At 46.0% G+C, this 20,669-nt stretch overlaps 1 protein-coding gene across 1 annotated transcript in view; it reads left to right on the top strand.

The window, feature by feature from the left end:
* Positions 1 to 221: 221 nt before the first annotated feature.
* The window catches only part of LOC117038809 (transmembrane protein 132D-like), a 128,412-nt gene continuing 107,964 nt past the window's right edge, over positions 222 to 20,669 (top strand). The window contains exon 1 of the mRNA XM_033135750.1: positions 222 to 401. Within this exon, the coding sequence (XP_032991641.1) occupies positions 243 to 401 (159 nt within the window). The 5' untranslated portion in view covers positions 222 to 242. The remainder of the gene's footprint in view (positions 402 to 20,669) is intronic.

Below are 20,669 nucleotides of genomic sequence, written 5' to 3'. Positions count from 1 at the left end.
CTACTTACCTATTTGCACTTTCGACATGCTTTCGAACTGCTAGGTTGGCAGGAGCAGGGACCGAGCAACGGGAGCTCAGCAAGCCCTAGGCTCTGTGGTTTATTCAAAAGGTGGTTGTTCCTCACCTGGGTAACAAACAAAGTGGTGTAGAGGTGAATTCTTACCACAATGTACGATGCACACTGACAATGTTTCCCCCTTCTCTCTCTTCCTCCAGCACCAACGCGCCACCCTCTGAGATCATGCAAATTGATTTTGAAATAGAAGATCTTAGTGAATTGCCAGACACCCAGCTTATTACGTGGCAAGTCGAGTATCCAGGAGACAGAACATCTGACCTTGGCATCTCCAAGATCTACGTAAGCCAGAAAGATCTAGTTGGCGTTCTTCCATTGGCGATGGTAAGAGAAACTGTTTACTGCCTCGGTGTTGTTTAGTGTGCAAGCACAGTTCTAGACCATATTGAACAGATATGTGACCATTTTCACATCTGTGCTCTCTGCAGTCCAGAGTTATAGAATTCAGTTGAGCATTAGGATAAAGATCTTGACAGCATGAGCAATTTGATGATTGAACCCGTTACCTAGTGAGGTAGTGAGTTCTTGTTGACTGCAAACCGAGGCTAGCCAGAGAATGTTCTAACTCTGGATTTCCAGAATTGAACAGGGTGTTGGAACAGGCAGCTTACAAGACTCTCTCCAGATCTAGAATTCTATGATTCCACTAGCCAGGGGTGGGAAATGGGAAGATGTCTCCTTCTGCTATCTGCCCACCGCCAAAGCCTTGCTTACAGGGGTCATGAAAGATCTTGCAGGAACCTGGAAGTCACTCCTATAGCCTCTTCTCCTCCCTTTTCCAGCAGTGGCGAGCACGGTGCCACCACCCTTTAGACTCTGCCACCCAAGGTGGCTGCCTCAGTCTGCCTCATGGACGGGCCGATCCTGCCACAAGCTGTGAATGCAAAAGTCAATGGTCTACAATACCCTGTACAGAAGACTGTGTAAAAGTGTGTCAGGTTATGGAAGGTATCTGTCTCTTGTGTATAGTTTATGTAATTCCACGTTCAGACGATTGGTCCAAACATAATCCCAGTGGATTAATCCCAATATGGGCAAATTGGGAGCTGCCCCAATAACCTCAGCATGCTCTCCCCCAGCCCCCACCCACCTACCTTCTTATTCGCAACCAGCTACTGCCAGTCAGTGTAAAAAATACTGATGAGTTAGGAAACTCCCTATTCCCCTCACAGAGCTACAGTTCCTAGAGTCCTCAGAGAAGAGTGTTTGACTGTAAAACCACTCTGGGAATCATAGCTCTGTGAGGGGAATAGGGAGTCTCCTAACTCATCTCAGCAACCGTAGGCAATGACAGTCCTCAATATTCTTCGGGAGGAAACCATGGCTGCTTAAAGTGGCGTGATACGGCTTTCAATGGATAGTGCAGATCGCTGGAAGAACAGGCCATGAAAAGACTGAACACTTGGCATTGTTCAGCGTTTTCTAAAACCTGTGAAATCAAATCCCTCCTTTTCATAACACAACGTACAAGGATGGCTCTGTAATTGTGGGGCAAGCGAGGGAGTTGTTTAATAAACTGGGCTTTTTGACCGTGGCTCATTGGACAAGACAATTGGACGTCCCTCATTCTTTCTAGTGTGTTCTTTGGCCCCAAATTACTGTGCTGGCTGGAACAAGGGATATCATCTTCCAAGATTTTTGATGCCCGGAGCTAACTCTTTGACCTGTTTATTAAAAATATTGACACATGCTATTATTTGGCATGGAAAGAGGAAAAAAAAGACTATATTGGAGGGGGGAGAGATAATTAATATTTGAGTAATTTTGGGGGGAGATGGATAATAGGAGCCAAGTGGTTGCCTAGTGACAAGCAGTTAATTATTATACCATTAGTCAAGGGTGAAGAGTGGTTTGTGCTCTTTTCAGAGCAGTTAAGGGCCATGGCTTTAATCTGCCAATTTCAGAGCAACTCGGATGTCACTTTGGCACTTAATGGTGCCAAATGCTATTGCATTTCTCCCCGATAGCTGTATTTTTATTTTTTAAAAAAGAAACAAGAGCAACACAACAATCTTTTCTTGTCTGCTGGGTTACCGAATAGAATTGAAACAGCAGTTTGAAAAAAAAGATAGCTCTGCAATCACGGTGTCAGAAGGTGAAGAAGTGAGAACATGCATCTTTGGATCAGGGGTGTTAGGAAACTATTTCTTTCCTGGAGGGGGGGCACATTTCCTTCCAGGCAGACTTCTAGGGGCCACATGCCAGGGATGGGGAGAGACAAAAGTGAGCAGTGCAGCCATTGTAATTTTTTTTCCTTACACACACAAACGCCCACACCTCTGTCCTCCCTCCAGGCCAGCAAGAGGCATTATAAGAGTTCGAGGACACATTCCAGCCAGGTGAAAAACACTCAAGGTGGGTGGAAAAATACATTGGGGGGGGTCTAGATGAAGAGGACAGGCTCAATGCATATGGCCTCCAGGTTGTAGGTCCCCCACCCATGATTTAGATGGCGCATCCTGAAGCCATCTAGATGTTGTTGGACTACAACTCCCATCATCCTTGACCCACTGCCTGTGCTGGCTGATGGGAGTTGGAGTCCCCCAGCATCAGCAGAGCCACAGCTTCTGTTTCAGATCAATGCTCTGCTCAGCCCCTGTGTCAAGTCATTCTGGGGTGCTCTTCTACTTATGGGCAGGCCCAGCCAAATCCTGTACCCCTAGACCAACCAATTTTAACCAATGCCTAACCACAACCTTACAAGTTGTGACAATTTGCTATGCAGTAGGCAAAAACCAAATGGCACCAGCCAATCAGCCAAATGGACAAAATTCCTACCAGGCCCCTGCTCCAAAGCAGGCGACCCCATGACAGGCATAGCAAGGTCAAATGCAAAAGAAAAATCCCTAAAGATAGGGAGGGCAGGCGGGAGATCCGTTGCACGCAGCAAAAGTGAAACCTAAAAGACGCGTGCAGGAATTTAAACGACAATGCCTGTCAATCATTAACTTGCAACATGCTCATCTCCCCAGCAACCTGGTGAGCCCAATCCAAAAAGTGGCCATGCAAACTAACCCGCCCAGCAACAAGGGAGCTGTCCCGTTAACCCTTCTGCAACCCGTGCTCTCCCTGAGTGGAGAACCCGCTTTCCCACCAGTTTGAGAATCACCCCCCCAAAAAAAGTCCTCATGATGATTCACCAGCAATGCAGTTTCCCTAACAGACACATTTTTGCAAAGCAATGTACCCTAAAATAATGCAATTGTGTGTGTCATTTTCACTAATATATGCATTTTTATGGAAACTTTACTCTAATAAGTAAGTAAGTACTTTATTATGGTCGACGACCAGCACACACACACACAAAAAAGACACATACAGAATCAATAATAAATGCAATTTAAAATTGATCTGAGATTTGATCTAAAAAGGGGTTGGCCGTATTAAAATTGAAGTTTACTCTGATATATATGCATTTTGTTCACATTACCCGGCTGGAGTAGTGCATTAGAGAAATGCAAATTTTGAAGGATGGGTGTGTTTTGGTTCATGCGTTGTTAGGAAAGTATAAATGAGGTAGGTTTGCCTTTAAATGTGAGCTGAATGAAATTTTCCCCCTTCCTGGAGGCACACTATAAATCTGCCAGCAAGTAAATAGATAACACATATTACTTTGTTTTAGTGTTGTAAGTCAGCCCTGATGCATTTGAGGGCCCATCTGCTTAGTGGGGCCATGGAGCCCTGTCCCAAAAACCTGTCTTGATGGACCTGTTTTAACTTTATTTCATTTCCTTACAGCAAAATGAGTGTTTTGCTGTGACTGCTTTGTCCTACTCCCTTTGCCTTCCACAGCCCTTCTCTCCAGTGTTTGCTCTCTCTCTCTCTTTTATCTTCATACGTGAGGATTATTGAGATGCAAAAGGTGGAACCAGATGGCAGCAGCTGTTGATGTTCTGGTGCTCGGTTGATCCCCACCAGAATTGTTGGCTGATGATAAAGAACGGGGGGTGGGGGTGGGGGGAATCTTGACATGGTTTTCATCCTTCCTGCATTAGCAGTGGATAAACACACCAAGGTTGGGACGTTCAGGTCAAATTTACTGCCTGCAAAGGTGTGTTTTGCTCAGATAAATCACTTCCAGCTGCTGGAGATAGAGCTGAATTATGATGGCTGCCCGACTTGAGCGTTTAGGACAAATGGCCCATTGTTCTAAATTGGAGGACATCTTGGCACGGCGATGAGTACATACCTGTAGATAGAAACCGTGGGACTCTTTCCCCATCATATTGACAAGGTCTCTTGTCCCTTTACTAAGAGGAGGCTATGCTACCAATAAAAAGTACCCCACTTGGACTACAATACTATTTGGAAGGGGTGGGAAACATTTTTCAGCCCAAGGGCCACATTCCCTTCTGGGCAACCTTCCAGGGACCATATGCCAGTGAAGGGCAGCGCAAGAGACAAAAGTGGGGGGGGGGAGTAACTAATTTAAATGTTCCTTTTGTACAGCAGGCCTGATACCACACACACACTCACACACACTTTTCACCAGGGCCCGCCCAAGACATTTTGGCACCTGAGGCAAACCACTAAATGGTTCTCTCCCCACCAGTGAAGAAGGCCTGAATGAAGGGGTGAATGAAGATCAGGAACACAGGGGAATAATGATTTGTATCAGGATCTGCTGCCCCTGTGGATTCTGCCACCTAAGGCAGTCACCTCATCTTGCCTCATAGCTGAGCCAGCCCTCCATCGTGAAAAGGAAGAAGCCTTATCAGAGTTCAACAACTCATTCCTGCCAGGGAAAAAAACTCACTGGGAGGTTGTGAAGCAATGGCCAGTGAAGGTGTGGCATGCAGAGAGTTCTGAGGGCCAGATAGAGAGGTATGGAGGGCCACATCATGTCCCCAGACCTGAGGTTCTCCATCCATGTTATAGATATTTCTCTAGAGGCAGGTGCCTTTGAGCTCAGTGGAGCCTAGATATGCCAAAGATTGCACTATGAACCATATTTATTTCCTATTCAGGGAATTTCTCTAGACCACACACCTCCATACCATCTTTCAGAGTTGGTACATGTGCCTGAAGTGTGGTGGAGCCACTTTCTTGCCTGGTGGGAGAGATCTGTGCATATAAACCTCTGATTTATACTATGCAAAGGTAGACAGTTCCTCCACCCACTTTTTTTCCTTTTTGGGTTAAACCACAGAGCCTAAGGCTTGCTAATCAGAAGGTCGGTGGTTCAAATCCCCATGACGGGATGAGCTCCTGTTGCTCGGTCCCTGCTCCTGCCCACCTAGCAGTTCAAAAGCACGTCAAAGTGCAAGTAGATAAATAGGTACCGCTCCGGTGGGAAGGTAAACGGTGTTTCCGTGCACTGCTCTGGTTCGCCAGAAGTGGCTTAGTCATGCTGGCCATATGACCTGGAAGCTGTACGCCGGCTCCCTCGGCCAGTAATGCGAGATGAGCGCCGCAACCCCAGAGTCGGACACGACTAGACCTAATGGTCAGGGATCCCTTTACCTTTACCTTTTAGTACTATCATGTGGCCATTGAAAGGCTCAACTCAGCATTAAATCACACAGAATAAGTGAAGTTAACTCTTTATTAGAAGAAACAAGGTGTGGTCAGGAGTGCCAGAGCTAATGAGCACAGTGACTCTTCTCAATAGAACTTGCCCCTATAAGACAGTAGTAGATGCTGAAGTTCCCCACAGCTACCTAAGTCTCCTCCTCCCCCAGGTCCTTCCCAAACAATATGAGACTACGCCGGCATGTCTGTCTTGGGTCCTCCCACTTCATAACTCTCCTGGTCCTGGGAGATTGAGGGGAAGGGAGCTTGTCACAGCAGTGGGGAGAGACACCCTAGCTTATTCTGCCATAGACAAGTGTGAATGCACACGAAAGCCTATACCAAGAACAAACTCAGTTGGTCTCTAAGGTGCTACTGAAAAGAATTTTCTATTTTGTTTCGACTATGGCAGACCAACACGGCTACCCACCTGTCACTAAACCCTGTTACTGTTGTAACCTGGGATATATAATCTCACCTTTGCTTTATTCTGTATGCTTATATATCTGATCAATCATATGCTTGCAATATATTTTGAGTAACCAGATGCATTAAGACTGTGCCTTGCAAGGAATGCTTCTTACAAAGAGTTTGTGGGTTACAGCTGAGCCAAGCAGAAAATATCTAGCTAGGCAGGTTGACTGCAGAAGATATAAATTATGTCATGGGTCCTATGTCCCCAAGTGAGACAGGATGTTGGGAGAAACAGGATGTCTGCAAAATGTTCTGGGTGTTTAAGATACATATAGAGTTTTGACCAAGTCTGACATAATGAGATTTATGTGCTTACCAAGCTGAAACAATGGCCCAAGAAAAGGAATTGGGGGAGAGTTCACAGGGGCAGAAGGTCGTTACAAGAAAGCAGAAGTGAATCTCCTTGCTTCCGCTAACTAGGGTGAAGTTCAGAGAGTCTTCTGGGGACAAGAGGGTCGGATTTCTGGGTTGCTGTCATACGCTCATTGGCTTGATGCTTAATGCAAGATATGAATATGTAACGTTTGGAGGATCTATAAAACCCTTTGGATACCTGTGATTAATGTCCAGTCTTTGAGAGGCAACTCCCTGGACCTTATTGCTCAGCAATAAAAATGCTTACTTTCCATTTCTCCTAAATCCCGTGTTTGGCATTTATTTTAAGAACTAAGGTTCCCAGTATGATATAACATTACCTCTTCAACTTCCGACACCTCCTTCTCTTCCCTGCTATATGGAGCTGAGGGTGTCCCCCTGCCCCTCCCCCCGCTGCATTATCTCTTCTCTCTTGTAATATATACTATATATGTTTGCTTTGCAAATGTATTATCCTTACAGAACCATGCTATACAGAAACATTGCCTTTACAGTATTTGCTTTATTGACGAATCGCTTCCCACAAAAGATCTCAAAGTGATTTCATAATGAAAACAGCAACAATGAAAGCAATTAAAAACAATTGAAATCCAGTACAGGTATCGCTTGCTGAAAAAGGTCTTTAAAACATGACCCAAAATACAACTATCTGTCCTTTAAAATTCACACTTCTCTGAATTTTTGCCTGGTATGTAATGCATTTAGTGGGGGGGGGGGAATGATCATTAAAAAACATATATTAGTGGAAATTGTTTTTTTTAAAAAATGCATTATATTAGAGTAAATTGCTAACACAAATGTGTATATTAGTCAAAACTGCATACCCAAATGTGCTTAAGAGAAATTTGCACTAAAACGCCAACTAATTTTCTTGGGGTTTTTTAAAATGCCAAATTACTGCAGAAATGTATAGGACTGCGTGTGAGTTTGGAAGCTGTCAGCATCTCCCAACTTGCTGGGCTTCAACCAGCACATCAACTGCCGTCACCGATGGTCCCAATTTCTTCTTTCTTCCTGCATTGCAAGTTGTGCTCAGGCCTTCCGCATCTCCTTGGCACCAACAGCACGATTCACATTTCAGACTTGATAAGCAAGCCTTGTTATTTGCTGGATAATTAAGGTTGCTGGAAAACAAAGCCAAGCCAGCTGGTCATTCAGCCAAATTAAGAGCTTTCTTTCTTTCTTTCTTTCTTTCTTTCTTTCTTTCTTTCTTTCTTTCTTTCTCCCCCCACCCCCTACAGACAAGTGGGTTTTTTGTCCCGTCCCCCCCCCCCTGATCTTTATCAGTGCAAATTCCCAGCCGGGATTTATTTAATTCTCTTTCCCGCTCACCCCTCATTTGTGGCAGGGTACGTATCTATTGATTAGTTTTCTCATTTCCCCCACCTCATGCACCCCCACACACTTTCACTGAATGGACCGGGGAGGTTTGCTTACAGTGCAATTGACGGAAAACGAAAATTAACCTCGTTTCTAATTAATTGGAGGCATGCTGGGAGGAGGATTTGAACCTCAATTAACCATGTGCAGAGCCAAGATTGGCCCTTGCCTAGGCAAGGAGCGAGGGCTGTAAATTCTGCTTCTGGGTGTTCTCTCTCTCTCTCCCCCCCCCCCCTCTCTCTCTCTCTCTCTCTCTCAATTTCTCTCTCTCTCTCTCTCTCTCTCTCTCTCTCTCTCTGTGTGTGTGTGTGTGTGTCCCGCCTTCCCTTTTAATTTCTGTAGCTTCTGAGCCCAAATGAACAAACAATACAGTTGTACCTTGGAAGTCGAACGGAATCTGTTCCGGAAGTCTGTTTGACTTCCAAAACATTCGAAAACCAAATCATGGCTTCTGGTTAGCTGCAGTAAGCTCCTGCAGCCAACCAGAAGCCATAGAAACCCCATCAGATGTTCAGGTTCCAAAAGAAGGTTCACAAACTGGAAAAATCACTTCCAGGTTTGCGGTGTTCAGGAGCCAAAGCGTACGAGTTCTAGGGCATTCGACAACCAAGGTACAACTGTACTGGTTTTTATTTATTTCTTTTTTTTGGTAGCAACTTTCAAGTACATTCCAACTGCTTCATAAGTATTATTCTGGTTTGAAGCCTCACTTCTGGAACTGACCCCTTTCTAGGGATGGGAAGACCCATTCCTTGTAAAGTTTGTTGATTTGTTGAGAGAAAGGTGTTTGGTCTGCTTTTCTGCATCCAACGATCCCGGGAAGTTTGCACAGAACAGAGCTCAGCTTCCAACTGGGTTATGCACTTCTTCTCCAGATTTCGCTGTGCATTTTCAGTGTGCGAAACATGCTCCTAGAAATATGACTTTAACATTAAAAAGATGTGTGCAGTTGCAGCCAGGAAGTGGCGGCATGCAATGGGTTCGAACAGGATAGAATTGGCGGATCATCTCATCTCTCCCCTTTGTGTTTCCGAAATGTATCACTCCAGAAAGGGACAAAGGATGCACATTTGCATGCCATTTGCATATGTTAATTTATGTGTGCGAGTGGAAAGGTAAGCGTGATTACTAATTTAAATAGAATTACAAAACACAGCTCCCCCTAGCGGGGAAGACTGTGACCAGATGAGCTCTGTACCTGCTCAGTGGGCAACTTCAAGGCACCTGCTGCTCTCCCTTCTTAAGCTTCTTTAGCTTTAAATCAGACTGGGTAGCATCTTTTCCAGAAAACTCCTCCAAATAGAGAACTGTCATCTTTAAAGATGTTCAGCATTAAAGCAGCTGCTTTGCACACAGAAGGCCCCAGCTTCAACCAAAGGCATCTCTGGAGAGAATTTAAGCTTTGGAGAGTGACTGCCAGCCAGTGTCGGCAATGTTGAGGTAGCTGGACCAGTGACAACTTCCTACATGTCCACCTCGCTTACAACAACCCCATAAGGGTGGCCTGCATAATTATTCCCATTTTGCAGATGGAAAAGCTGAGGACACCGGCTGAAAGGCACAGGTTTACCCGCCGCTGAGTTCATGGAAGAAGTGAGATGATCTATAGCCTAGGCAGTGCCTTGTGTAGGATTGTGAGATAATAGGAAAGAGAGTAGACCTATGAACATGGGTCACTCAAGTCAGCTCACTTGTGTCTTCGGTAGAAAATTCCAAGTTGATATCAGAAGGAAGGCAATCCAAGTCAAGAGGACACGAGTTAGCTCAGTGGTAAAGTCTCTGATTTGCATGCAGAAGGTCCCAGGTACAAGCCCGGGCATCTTCACTTAAAATTTAGAAGGGAGTAGTTGATGTGAAAAGCCCTTCTCGGCCAGAGATCTGCTGCCACTCAGTGTAGACTATAGCAGGTTAGATGAGCACAGAGTCTGTGCCTGATGTAGCATGGAATGAAAGAACTACCGGTACTTTTCCCTCTGTCTTGAACTGGTCACATTCAGATTATCAATCCTTTGATTATTAAACCAATATATCCTTACCTTATCCCACCCACCCACATGGTGCAGTTAGTGCTGGTGGGGCCCACCAGAAAATTAGCTTGATTAGTTCTATTTGGTCCTTAGCAGGTGTGTGTTCAGGAAAGGGCAACGGCCGGCACCCTGAGACACTTATCAGGTGAACAGTGCGGTTCTAGAAACTTGCATAAAGGGCCCTGTGGGGCAGGTTGTGGATTACTTCCGAGGATAAACCACACCACGCCCTGGAAGTTGCAGGCGCATGGATTGGGAAGACCTGCAAGAAGTGTGGCAGGGAGAAAGAGGTGTAGTTTAACACTGCCTGGTCACCCTGCAAGGTAGGCTTACCTGATCACTGCTGGCTTGGGAGCCTGATAGAGGACTGAATATTTCCCGCATGTAGTTTTCCCAATGCAGTTCAGAAATTCTTGATGTTTCAGTTTAATAAATTGGCTCTAGATATACTCCATGCCACCTAACTTGCCTCTTTGTTTCCGGTCTCTTGACGCAAAATGAATCAACCTCAGAGGTTGTTTGGTTCTGCAGGGTTCCCCCCATTTCCCCCCCCCGCAAGGGTAAATATCCTATCCTAGTAAGTCAACTGAGCAAGCAAACAGCTTTGTGCAGGAACTAATCTTGTTTTCACCCTAGGCAAATAATTACGTTATTATCCATCAGGGGGTTTATAAAACTTCTGATGTGTCTAGTGTCTGGCAGATGGACTTCCACAATGATGATTTTACCAAAGACAATGTATCCAGATGTTCTAGTTATGAGAGGCCACTTTAGGAAAAGATGGAAATAGAAGGGTCCATTTTAAACACAGGCTTCTAAGAGGAGAGGGTTGTCTTCAACTAAATAGTATGATGATGATAATGAAAATGATAATAACTACTAGTACTACTAAGTAGTTCTCAGAGTGGACCTATCAAAATCAATGAACCCAAGTTAGTCACGTCTATTAACTTGAATGGGTCTACTCTGAGAAGAACTAACATAGAATAAAACCCAGAAAATAAACATATATCACATTATATTTCACCAGCATCATTGCTACACTGCCTTTCCATAGTAAGCTATATTCAAAGCTCCTCACAGCATCAGAGCATTTAAAATACAGTAATTCACTAACTGTTGCAAGACATAACATAATTTTTATAGCCATATGAACAATGCACTAATGGAAACGTCTCAAATTAACAAATGTGCAATAGAATTAAACAATCCTCTGATAATTCACAATAAGTTCCAACAAAAAAGGGGTAAGAACATGATATAGGTATATAGTAAAAGGGGGGAGAGAAGATAATAATAATAATAATAATAATAATAATAATAATAATAATAATAATAATAATAATAATAATTTATTTGTACCCCGCCCATCTGGGGCCGGGTCTCCCCAGCCACTCTGGGTGGCTTCCAACAATCAATCAATCAATTTATTTATTGCATTAGCCCTATGGCCATAGCACATAGTAAAAGACCAGGCAGTAGGCTGACACAATTATGCAGAGAATACAACAGATACAGTTAAAACAATTGGCAGTAAAATCGTACAGGTTAAAACAAATAAAATAAAAAGCACTAGCGGGTGTGACGACAGTGTCCATGTTGGGAATATACATAAGACTAAGGCTAAGGGAAGTTGCCAAAAAGGTGGCTTCCAACAAATATTAAAATACATTAAAATATCACAGATTAAAAACTTCCCTTCAGGTATTTTCTAAATGTCTGGTAGTTGTCTATTTCTTTGACATCTGAAGGGAGGGCGTTCCACAGGGCTGGTGCCACTACTGAGAAGGCCCTCTGCCTGTTTCCCTGTAGCTTTGCTTCTTGCAGCGAGGGAACCACCAGAAGGCCCTCGGTGCTGGATCTCAGTGTCCAGGCTGAACGGTGGGGGTGGAGACGCTCCTTCAGGTATACAGGACTGAGGCCGTTTAGGGCTTTAAAGGTCTCCACAATGCATGTATCTCCACAACTCAATCTTTTTCCCAAAACAGCCCCTAAACCACTTTGATGGTCCCAAGACATCCAGAAGCAGCAGAAGCAGACTTTGGAGCTTTAGGCAATCAAGTTCTGGCCCTCTAGGCCAGGTGAAAATGGTCCAGACAAGCAGGTCTTATAAGACTCACAGGACTTTTCTTCATTCTGATTCAGATGCCAGTCACTGCTTTCTTCCCATAAATTTGAAATGATTTCAGGAGACAGTCAGGAGTAGAGTGACCGCTTATGCATCACCAAGCGAGAGGACAAGAGAGGGCTCAGATATGCATAGAATCCTAGAAAATTTCTGTGAACTGCAATACTTCTGAAAGCACAGCTGTTGTGCTGGATTTTGTATTGCACAACAATTATTTTCACCCTTACCCTAGCATGACGGCCCTTGTGCTAGAGGTCAGAGAACATCGAATCTGGGCCAAAATTTCCAGTATGTGCCTGAATCCCTCCTGCAAAATGTTGACAAACTGGAGGTAACCTGTGAGCTGATCTGTCTAACTGGAGAAATGGCAGGAATTGAACCTGGGATCTTCTGCATGCAGAGCACCTGACCTAAGGCTCTTCCCCATTGTAATAGAGAAATGAATAGCTCACCCTTCCTCTTCACCCTGGTGCCTCCAAGAGAGTTTGGGCTACAGCTCCTGCTATTCCACATTGGATGAGGCTCTTGGAGTCCAGATTATCTGGTAGGCACCATGCTGGGGAAGGCTGGAATTAGGACGGTGGAGAAATTTGATTCAGCTTGCATGGAAAGTTGAACCTGTCCAATGTGCACTTTCTGAAACAATCCTGCAAGTGAAACAAAAAAGCTATCTTTTGAAAATTCGCATTTCTCCCAGTTGTGCAGTGCAGTTCTCCAGCCACATAATGTGTATAAAAATCCCTATACAGTACTTGGGGAACATGTGCATAAAAAACTGTATACCAGAGAAAATAATGTGCACAATTTATATTAGGAGAGCATAAATCCTTTGACTTTTTCCATCTCCTTTTTCCATCTTTTGTCCTGGGGGCAGTACCACTTGGGGTCATCCCAGAAGATTAAAACCTCTTCCCGAATTATTTATTTACAAGCCCTGACAACCCTCTCCAAAATGGATTTGAACAAGTGTTTAACTGGATAATTTGGCAACGAGCAAGCCAGACCCCCAGAGATATGGAATTACACATGCTTAAGAAAAAGGTCGTTCTTCATGTAGAATTAATTTGATTTCCTCTAGATTACAAGCAATATCCAGAGTAGTCAACGGAGGAATTATTGTCCTGACTTTTAGTATCTGCAACTCCTGAGCCTTGTGTCTGCTGCTGATATCTGCCTGAATAAAGATCTCTTTCTTACCTACATGTAAAAGAATCTGCTTGCATGTTTGGAGCCAGGAGCCAGGACATAAGCAACTGGGGTTAGAATACTATTTGAATGAGGTTTAAAAACTCCAAAGAAGAACTGGCCTGGTGTGGTGTAGTGGTTAAGAGCGGTGGACTTGTAATCTGGTGAACCGGGTTCGCGTCCCCGCTCCTCCACATGCAGCTGCTGGGTGACCTTGGGCTAGTCACACTTCTCTGAAGTCTCTCAGCCTCACTCACCTCACTGAGTGTTTAAAGGAGATTGTTAGCCACTTTGAGACTCCTTAGGGAAGTGATAAAGTGGGATATCAAATCCAAACTCTTCTTCTTCTATATGTCGTCATGCCAACACACAATATTGTCGTGGCTGATATAAGCTAGGGGTGGGGAACCTCTACACCTGACTTTTGGGTCTTCCTGGAGGCCACACAAACACACATGCACCGGCCACACCCCACACTGTCTCTACTTCAACCCCAAGTGTTTTTGCCCGGGACTGGGATGAGTCCTGCCAATGGGAGGGCACCCAGTTGGGAAAGGCTGCACCAAGCACGCAGCTCAGGCTGAGCTCTAAGCTCTTGGCACCTGCCTTCGGGTCCCCATTATCCTGTGCAGGTCCTCACCTCACCTCATCCTGTCCCTCCCCTCCATATGCAAACTCTTGCATTTCCAGGTTTCCAAGCTGTTGTTCATTATTCACCACTGGCATTTGTGGGGGGCAGCGGAGGTGGGAGTGAAGGTTAAGTCAAAGCCCAAAATCAAGATGAGGTAAGCGCTGGATTTAAAGCGCTGACATTTAACGAGAGAAAATGGTAGGCAGAGATAAAAATGTAAATGTGAGATGAAGGGGGGAGGGGGCTGCTGTTTCATCCCTCCTAACGCTTTTCCCGTCGTTCTATCATAACTTTAGAGAATCCCCACCCTGGAGTAGAATTCTATAAAAATTACTACCCTGGAGAAAGAGTAGTTACAGTTCAAAGGGATTTCTCTCTCTCCGCCCCAGTATGTTCAACTTATTTTCACTAAACCTGTCAGCCCCAAACAGTATGAAAGAAATATATAAAATGCTCAGCAGTTTCCATGCAAATTGGTCCTTAAAAAAAAAAAGTTTCAAAAAGAGATGGAAGCATTCGAGGATATTTGGAAACTGCAGAAGAAAGCTGACCAAGTAGCCAAACGCATGTCATGAGGAGCTGCCTTTCTGTCCTTGCTTCTCCTGTGAACGAATGATGACACCATGTCAGAGTATGTGTGTAAACTACGGAACTCTCTGCCACAGGAAACAGTGATGGCCACCAACTTGGATGACTTAAAAAGAAGTTTAGACAAATTTGCGGAAGACAAGGCTATTGGTGGCTAGTATCCCCGGTGGCTCTGTTCTACTTCCGCTGTCGGAGGCCTTGTGGCTCTACACGCTGGTTGCTGAGAACTTCAGGATGGGGAGAGAGCTGTTGTACTCATGGCCGTCTTAACCATTGAGCCTACTGGCGCAACGGCCTGGAGGGCGCCTCCGCCCTAAAGCCCCACTGGCAGCGCCTGCTGGCAGCACCCTCCAGCTGCCCGGCGGAGCACGAGCTGGCCGGCCGCGCCCTCTGGTTGCCCGGCAGAGCACGGGAGTGCGAGCCGGCCAGCCACACCATGCCCTCAGGCTGCCCAGCGGAGCGCATGAGCGTGAGCCGGCCGGCCGCGCTGCGCCCTCCAGCTGCCCAGCGGAGCGTGAGCTGCCCGGCCGCGCCACGCCCTCCGGCTGCCCGGCGGAGCGTGGGAGCGCGAGTTTGCTGGCTGCGCCAGGGCGCCTGATATGCTTAAGACGGCCCTGGTTGTACTCATGTCCAGTTTGCAGGGGCCCCTAAGGCATCTGGTCGGGCAATGTGAGAACAGGAAGTTGGACTAGATGGGCCACTGGCCTGATCCAGTAGGCTCGTCATGGGGGAGAGGGGGTGAATTCAGGTTGACCCAGGATTTTGCAGAAGCAGGTTGAGGAAGCCCCCAGACTGGGTCCACCTGAGATGATTGCAGGCTGTCAAATGGGGGACAGTTGGGCAGCAAGGAGAGGGGATGGAGATAGACCCAGGCAAACTTGAGTTCTGCCCATGCCTTATGCTTGCCTGGAGAGGGGCTGCCGAGAGTGTGCATGGAAAGTACAATTTGCATCCTGCCCACTTCTGACTGGGGCCCCTCCCACTGCCAGCATGAGGCCATCAGAAGGGAGTGTGGCCATTTGACCGAGAAAGATCCCTCCTGCCCATGTGCAGTTAACCTAGCCTCAGTTACAGGTCCTTGGAGATCATAGCATTGTTGGGATGCAGACCAGAGGGTTTCATAAAGGTTTTGCAAAAGAGGAACGATAGGAATTGAGGGAGGCAGGTGGAGGGAAATACTGGTAGTACAATCCAGTTTTTATTAGTGGTGGTAGTATTATTATTATTTTCCAAGGGAAATTTTCTTGCAGAGAAATAATTAAAACTTGGGTACACAGGCATTTGGGAGATAAATTAATGTTTTTTTTCTCATATACCAACAGAGGGTGGGTGGATGGGAATCAACAGCAGATCTTTCCAAGAGTAAAATAGGTACCTCTGTGCAATCATTATAAATCAGCATTTCCACTTCTAACACATGTGGGATGCAATAATTATACGCCTGTAATGACTTTTCCAAACAGAGAGAGCTCAGGCTGGCTGTTGGGCAGATAAATATCCTGGAGACATTTGCAGTCCTGTCCAGCTGCTGCGAGCTCTAGAAAAACAGGAGTTGTGCCTGACATTCTCCTTGTCCAAATTTCTGCTGTGACTTGGGGCCTTCAGGTGGTTACCTTCCAGAGGGATGATCCACAGGTGGGGAGGAACAGAGCAGTGGATTCGCTGGAATAGAGGCCAGAGCTGTTGGAGGGGAATTTCCTTTTTCTTCTTATTTATTTTGCCATTGCAACTTGAGCCTGACGTGGCCTTGGGGCTTGAGAACTGCTCCTGCCAAGGTTCCAAGGATCTAAGGCTCATACCCATGATGGCTATGATCTGCTTCCATGGTTGGAGGCAGCGGCACTTCTGAATCCCAGTTCCTGGAGACCAGAGGAAGGGATATAGGGCTCTTGTGTTTGAGTCCTGCTTGCAGGTTTCCCACAGACATCCGGTTGGCCACTGTGAGAACAGGATGCTGGACTGGAAGGGCCATTGGCCTGATCCGGCAGGCTATTCTTGTCTTCTTACGATCATCCTGCCCCACGTCAAAGTGCCCTTTTGTGGGGGGGGGGCTTCCCACCCAACTGGGTATAGCTCAAAAGCTCTGCCATGGCAGAAGACCCCACTTCAACCCACAGAGCCATCTAGGTTAAGACCCCTTCCCCAGTCATCAACATGGAGGTTTGGGTTAGGATACCGTGCGAAAGAAATCAGCCCTGAGTGATCACTGGAAGGACAGATCCTGAAGTTGAGGCTCCAGTACTTTGGCCACCTCCTGAGAAGAGAAGACTCCCTTGAAAAAACCCTGATGTTGGGAAAGATGGAGGGCACAAGGAGAAGGGGATGACAGAGGATGAGATGGTTGGAAAAGTGTTCTCAAAGCCACTGAGTTTGGCCAAACTGCGGGAGGCAGTGAAGGATAGGCGTGCCTGGCGTGCTCTGGTTCATGGGGTCACAAAGAGTCGGACACGACTGAACGACGGAACAACAACACCCGTGTGAAACGCAAAGAGCAGGGATAGGGGGTCTCAGTCTGATTGTAGCTTGGCTCATTTCTATTTGTGTTCATTGCTGAATCAGTTCTGCCCTCCTTCTGCATTCATGTACTAAACACTCTTTCTTTCTTTTATTCCATGATTAAATAAACTTACATTAAAAAGTGTCCACTAATAGTCAAACAATGAGATATGTGTGTGTGCACATATATATGATTTCCATCCCATAGAATCATCGACTTGGAGAGTTGGAAGGGTTCCCGGGGGTCATCTAGTCCAACCCCCTGCAATGCAGGAATCTCAGCTAAAACACCCATAACTGACAGCTACCCAACCTCTACTCAAAAACTTCCAAAGAAGGAGAGTCCACCACTGTAGGGTGTTGTTTTCAGTGATGTTTCATGTTTGATTGCTGTATGCTGCTCTGATATTTTATGATCTTGGCCTATAGAAATACTTTTGTTAAATAAATAGACCCAAGGAATCATTCTTAGAGTTAACATTTCCCCTCCTTCATCGAACTAAACAAACAAATGTAATTATCTTTTTAAAATGCATTTAACACCTCAGGAATACTTCAATTATAACCCCATTAATTTAATCTATTTCATTACACCAGAAGTAGGATTTAGGATCCCTTATATCCACACATACGCATATTAATGATTCAGTATAACACATTCCCCCCCTCCTTGTTCCCTACTTCTCAACCAGTAAGTTAATTTTCTCAGATTTAATTAAGGTCCAGCACTTAACTTCCCATTTATTACTTTGGGGACTTTTCTTAGTTTCCAGTATTGAGATACAAATGTCTTTGCTGCCATCAATAAGTAATGCAATAATTCTTCCTCTGTTTAGGATCCAGTTTCATCCATATAAAAATTCTAACAAGATCTAAAGGGGCTTTCTATCTCTGTTAAAACTTCATCTGTATGTGCAGCCCCAAATCTTTGTGGATAACATGTGCACCAAGTATCGGGAGGGAAATGTTCACATTTCAATAGCTGTGATTCCTGCACTGCGGGGGTTGGAGTAGATGACCCCTGGGGTCCCTCTCCAATGCTATGATCCTATGAAATATGCATTTTTGAACAGATTCTCTTGTGAAACATGTTTGAGCTTGGGTTTTGACAAATGCTTTGTTCTAGGGCAGGGGTCAGCAAGGTTTACCTTGCCTGGACCGGTTCACTCCAGCGGAGATCCCTCCGTGGGCCGGATTGCGTGCACGCCCTTGATTTCTGGCATCTGCGTCTATGCAGATCTGATTTCCGGCACTGCGGAAGTGAGTCCCCATACCGCACTGCACCGGTTTAGCGCAGCATACGGGGACTCGCCGAGTGGGCGGCTCGGTTTGGGGGTGGCTCGTGGGCCGGTTAAACGACCCCCGTGGGCCGCTTGTGACCCATGGGCCTTAAGTTGCTGACCCCTGGTCTGGGGCTTGTGTGCATGACTTGAGGTCCCAAGTTTTGTCCCCAGTGGAATCTCCAGGTGTCTCTGAGATGTCCCTGCTTACAATCCTGGAGATCAACTGCCAGTCAGTGTAGGTAATACTGAGCTAGATGGATCAGTGGGCTTACTCAACTTCCTGTGTTCCCGTCTGGAGGAGCTCCAAGAAGGATTAAATGCATTTTGATGAGATTAGTACAAATTCTCAGGATTTATCCCCCCCCCCCGGGTTCCAGCTCTAATGCTGAGCGCCATCTACTGGCACAAATCTTCATCCAGCCCTATCGTTTTAACCCTCCAGGCATAAACCAGCGAGGAACGCTGCATGTTCTTAACTTCCTGGGGCATGATCTATCATCATTTCATCTTCCCTTAGCAAAGAATACACAGGAGCGGATATTTATGTATCTTTCATGCCCTTGGGAGCCTGAATGTTGGAATGTCTTGTAAACCGTTTCGGTTTTTTTTAAATGAGCATGACTCCTGAGAAAAAGGATACCCGGATCGTAGTATCTGAAGCACGGAGATGAGTGAAAGGCAGCCGGCGGGGATGAGAGAGATGTAAATTGTTCCACGTTAGGCACCTAAAAGCACAGAATTGGAATTCGTTTTTTCCCCTTGGAGATCTCAGGCAGTGTGGCAGCTAGAAGACTGAGCTATGAAGAGAGAAGAAAGCCATCTCAAATATTTTGTTGCTGGAAGTTCAGTTAAATGCGCGGAAAACACTTAAAACGGTAGTCCCTGTAGACTGGTGCCTTGTGTGTATGTGTGTGACTGAGTGTGTATGTATTTAGCAACTTGTCACTGATAGTGCATTTGTTGAGGATTTATACTGGGCTATCAACATATTTTGGATCATGGAAGAGAGCCTATGGCACGATGGGTCAGTGCATCTGGCTGCTAACCAGAAGGTTGGTGGTTCGAAGCCATGCAGGGATGGCTGTGGGCAGAATTCCCGCACTGCAGGGGGTTGGACTGGATGACCCTTGGGACCCCTTCCAATTCTACAATTTGACAAGGGCCATAGATGGCTACTGGCCATAATGGCTATACTCTGCCAGCAATGCTTCCAGATACCAGTTGCTGGAAACCATAGGAGTGGAGGGTGATTTTGTGCTCAAATGCTGCTTGCGGGTTTCTCACAGGCATCTGATTGGCCACTGTGAGAACAGAATGCTGGACCGGAAGGGCCATTGGCCTGATCCAGCAGGCCCTTCTTATGTTCTTATATAATTTGCCTTTATGAGTTGTTCTCTGTTGTTTCCCCAATGTTAAGGCGTTGTCGCTCTCTGCTGTGACACTCTTGCGCAGTAACATGACAAAATGACAGATAAGCACCCCTGAAACATTTGCTGTGTATGTGTGTGTGTGTGTGTGTGTGTGTAAACTGCAGGATTCCAGCGGGAAGCCACAAGGCTTGCACCAATCTGCAACAAAGCAATATGTTCACTCTGAAAATTTTGCAGGTGCAAATAGGGCTGTGTATATCTGCCCCAATACCACCATGAACACAAACCACCGTGCAGACAACACAAAAGGAATTCCTGGAGAGGCATTTAAGTTGTTTCTCTGTAATAGCCGTCTGAACAAGATTGGGGATCCTGTGGCCCTCCAAGCATGTGCATGTGTGTGTCTGTGTTGTGTGTGTGTTGTGCGTCTGCATCGGCTTTGTGTGTACCCTGAATTTTGTGCTGAATTGCAATGATTCAGGGAAGGGCCTCAAGTTTCCTGAGTCAGAACTTGTGGTTAACAAGGTGGATTAAGGTGGATTCAGCGCGGGTGGTGCTGTGGGTTAAACCACAGAGCCTAGGGCTTGCTGATCAGAAGGTCGGTGGTTTAAATCCCTGTGATGGGGTGAGCTCCCGTTGCTCGGTCCCAGCTCCTGCCCACCTAGCAGTTCGAAAACATGTCAAAAGTGCAAGTAGATAAATAGGTACCACTCTGGCAGGAAGGTAAATGGCATTTCTGTGTTCTGCTCTGGTTCACCAGAAGCGGCTTAGTCATGCTGGCCACATGAGCTTTACTGGCCGAGGGAGCTGGCGTACAGCTTCCGGGTCATGTGGCCAGCATGACTAAGCCGCTTCTGGCAAAGCCAGAGCAGTGCACAGAAATGCCATTTACCTTCCCGCCAGAGCGGTACCTATTTATCTACTTGCACTGGCATGCTTTCAAACTGCTAGGTTGGCAGGAGCTGGGACCTAACAACGGGAGCTCACCCCGTCGCGGGGCCTCGAACCGCCGACCTTCCGATCAGCAAGTCCAAGCGGTGCAGTGGTTTAAACCACAGCACCACTTATTGTACCCACCCCAAAACAATGAATTCTGTCCTTGCAGCAGAACCATTGCAATTAACATTATGGAATTGGGCAGACT

Source organism: Lacerta agilis, chromosome 17 (genome assembly GCF_009819535.1).
Source record: "Lacerta agilis isolate rLacAgi1 chromosome 17, rLacAgi1.pri, whole genome shotgun sequence".
NCBI lineage: Eukaryota > Metazoa > Chordata > Lepidosauria > Squamata > Lacertidae > Lacerta > Lacerta agilis.
The sequence above is the reverse complement of the archived record's forward strand: the minus strand, read 5'-3'. Positions and strand labels throughout refer to the sequence as shown.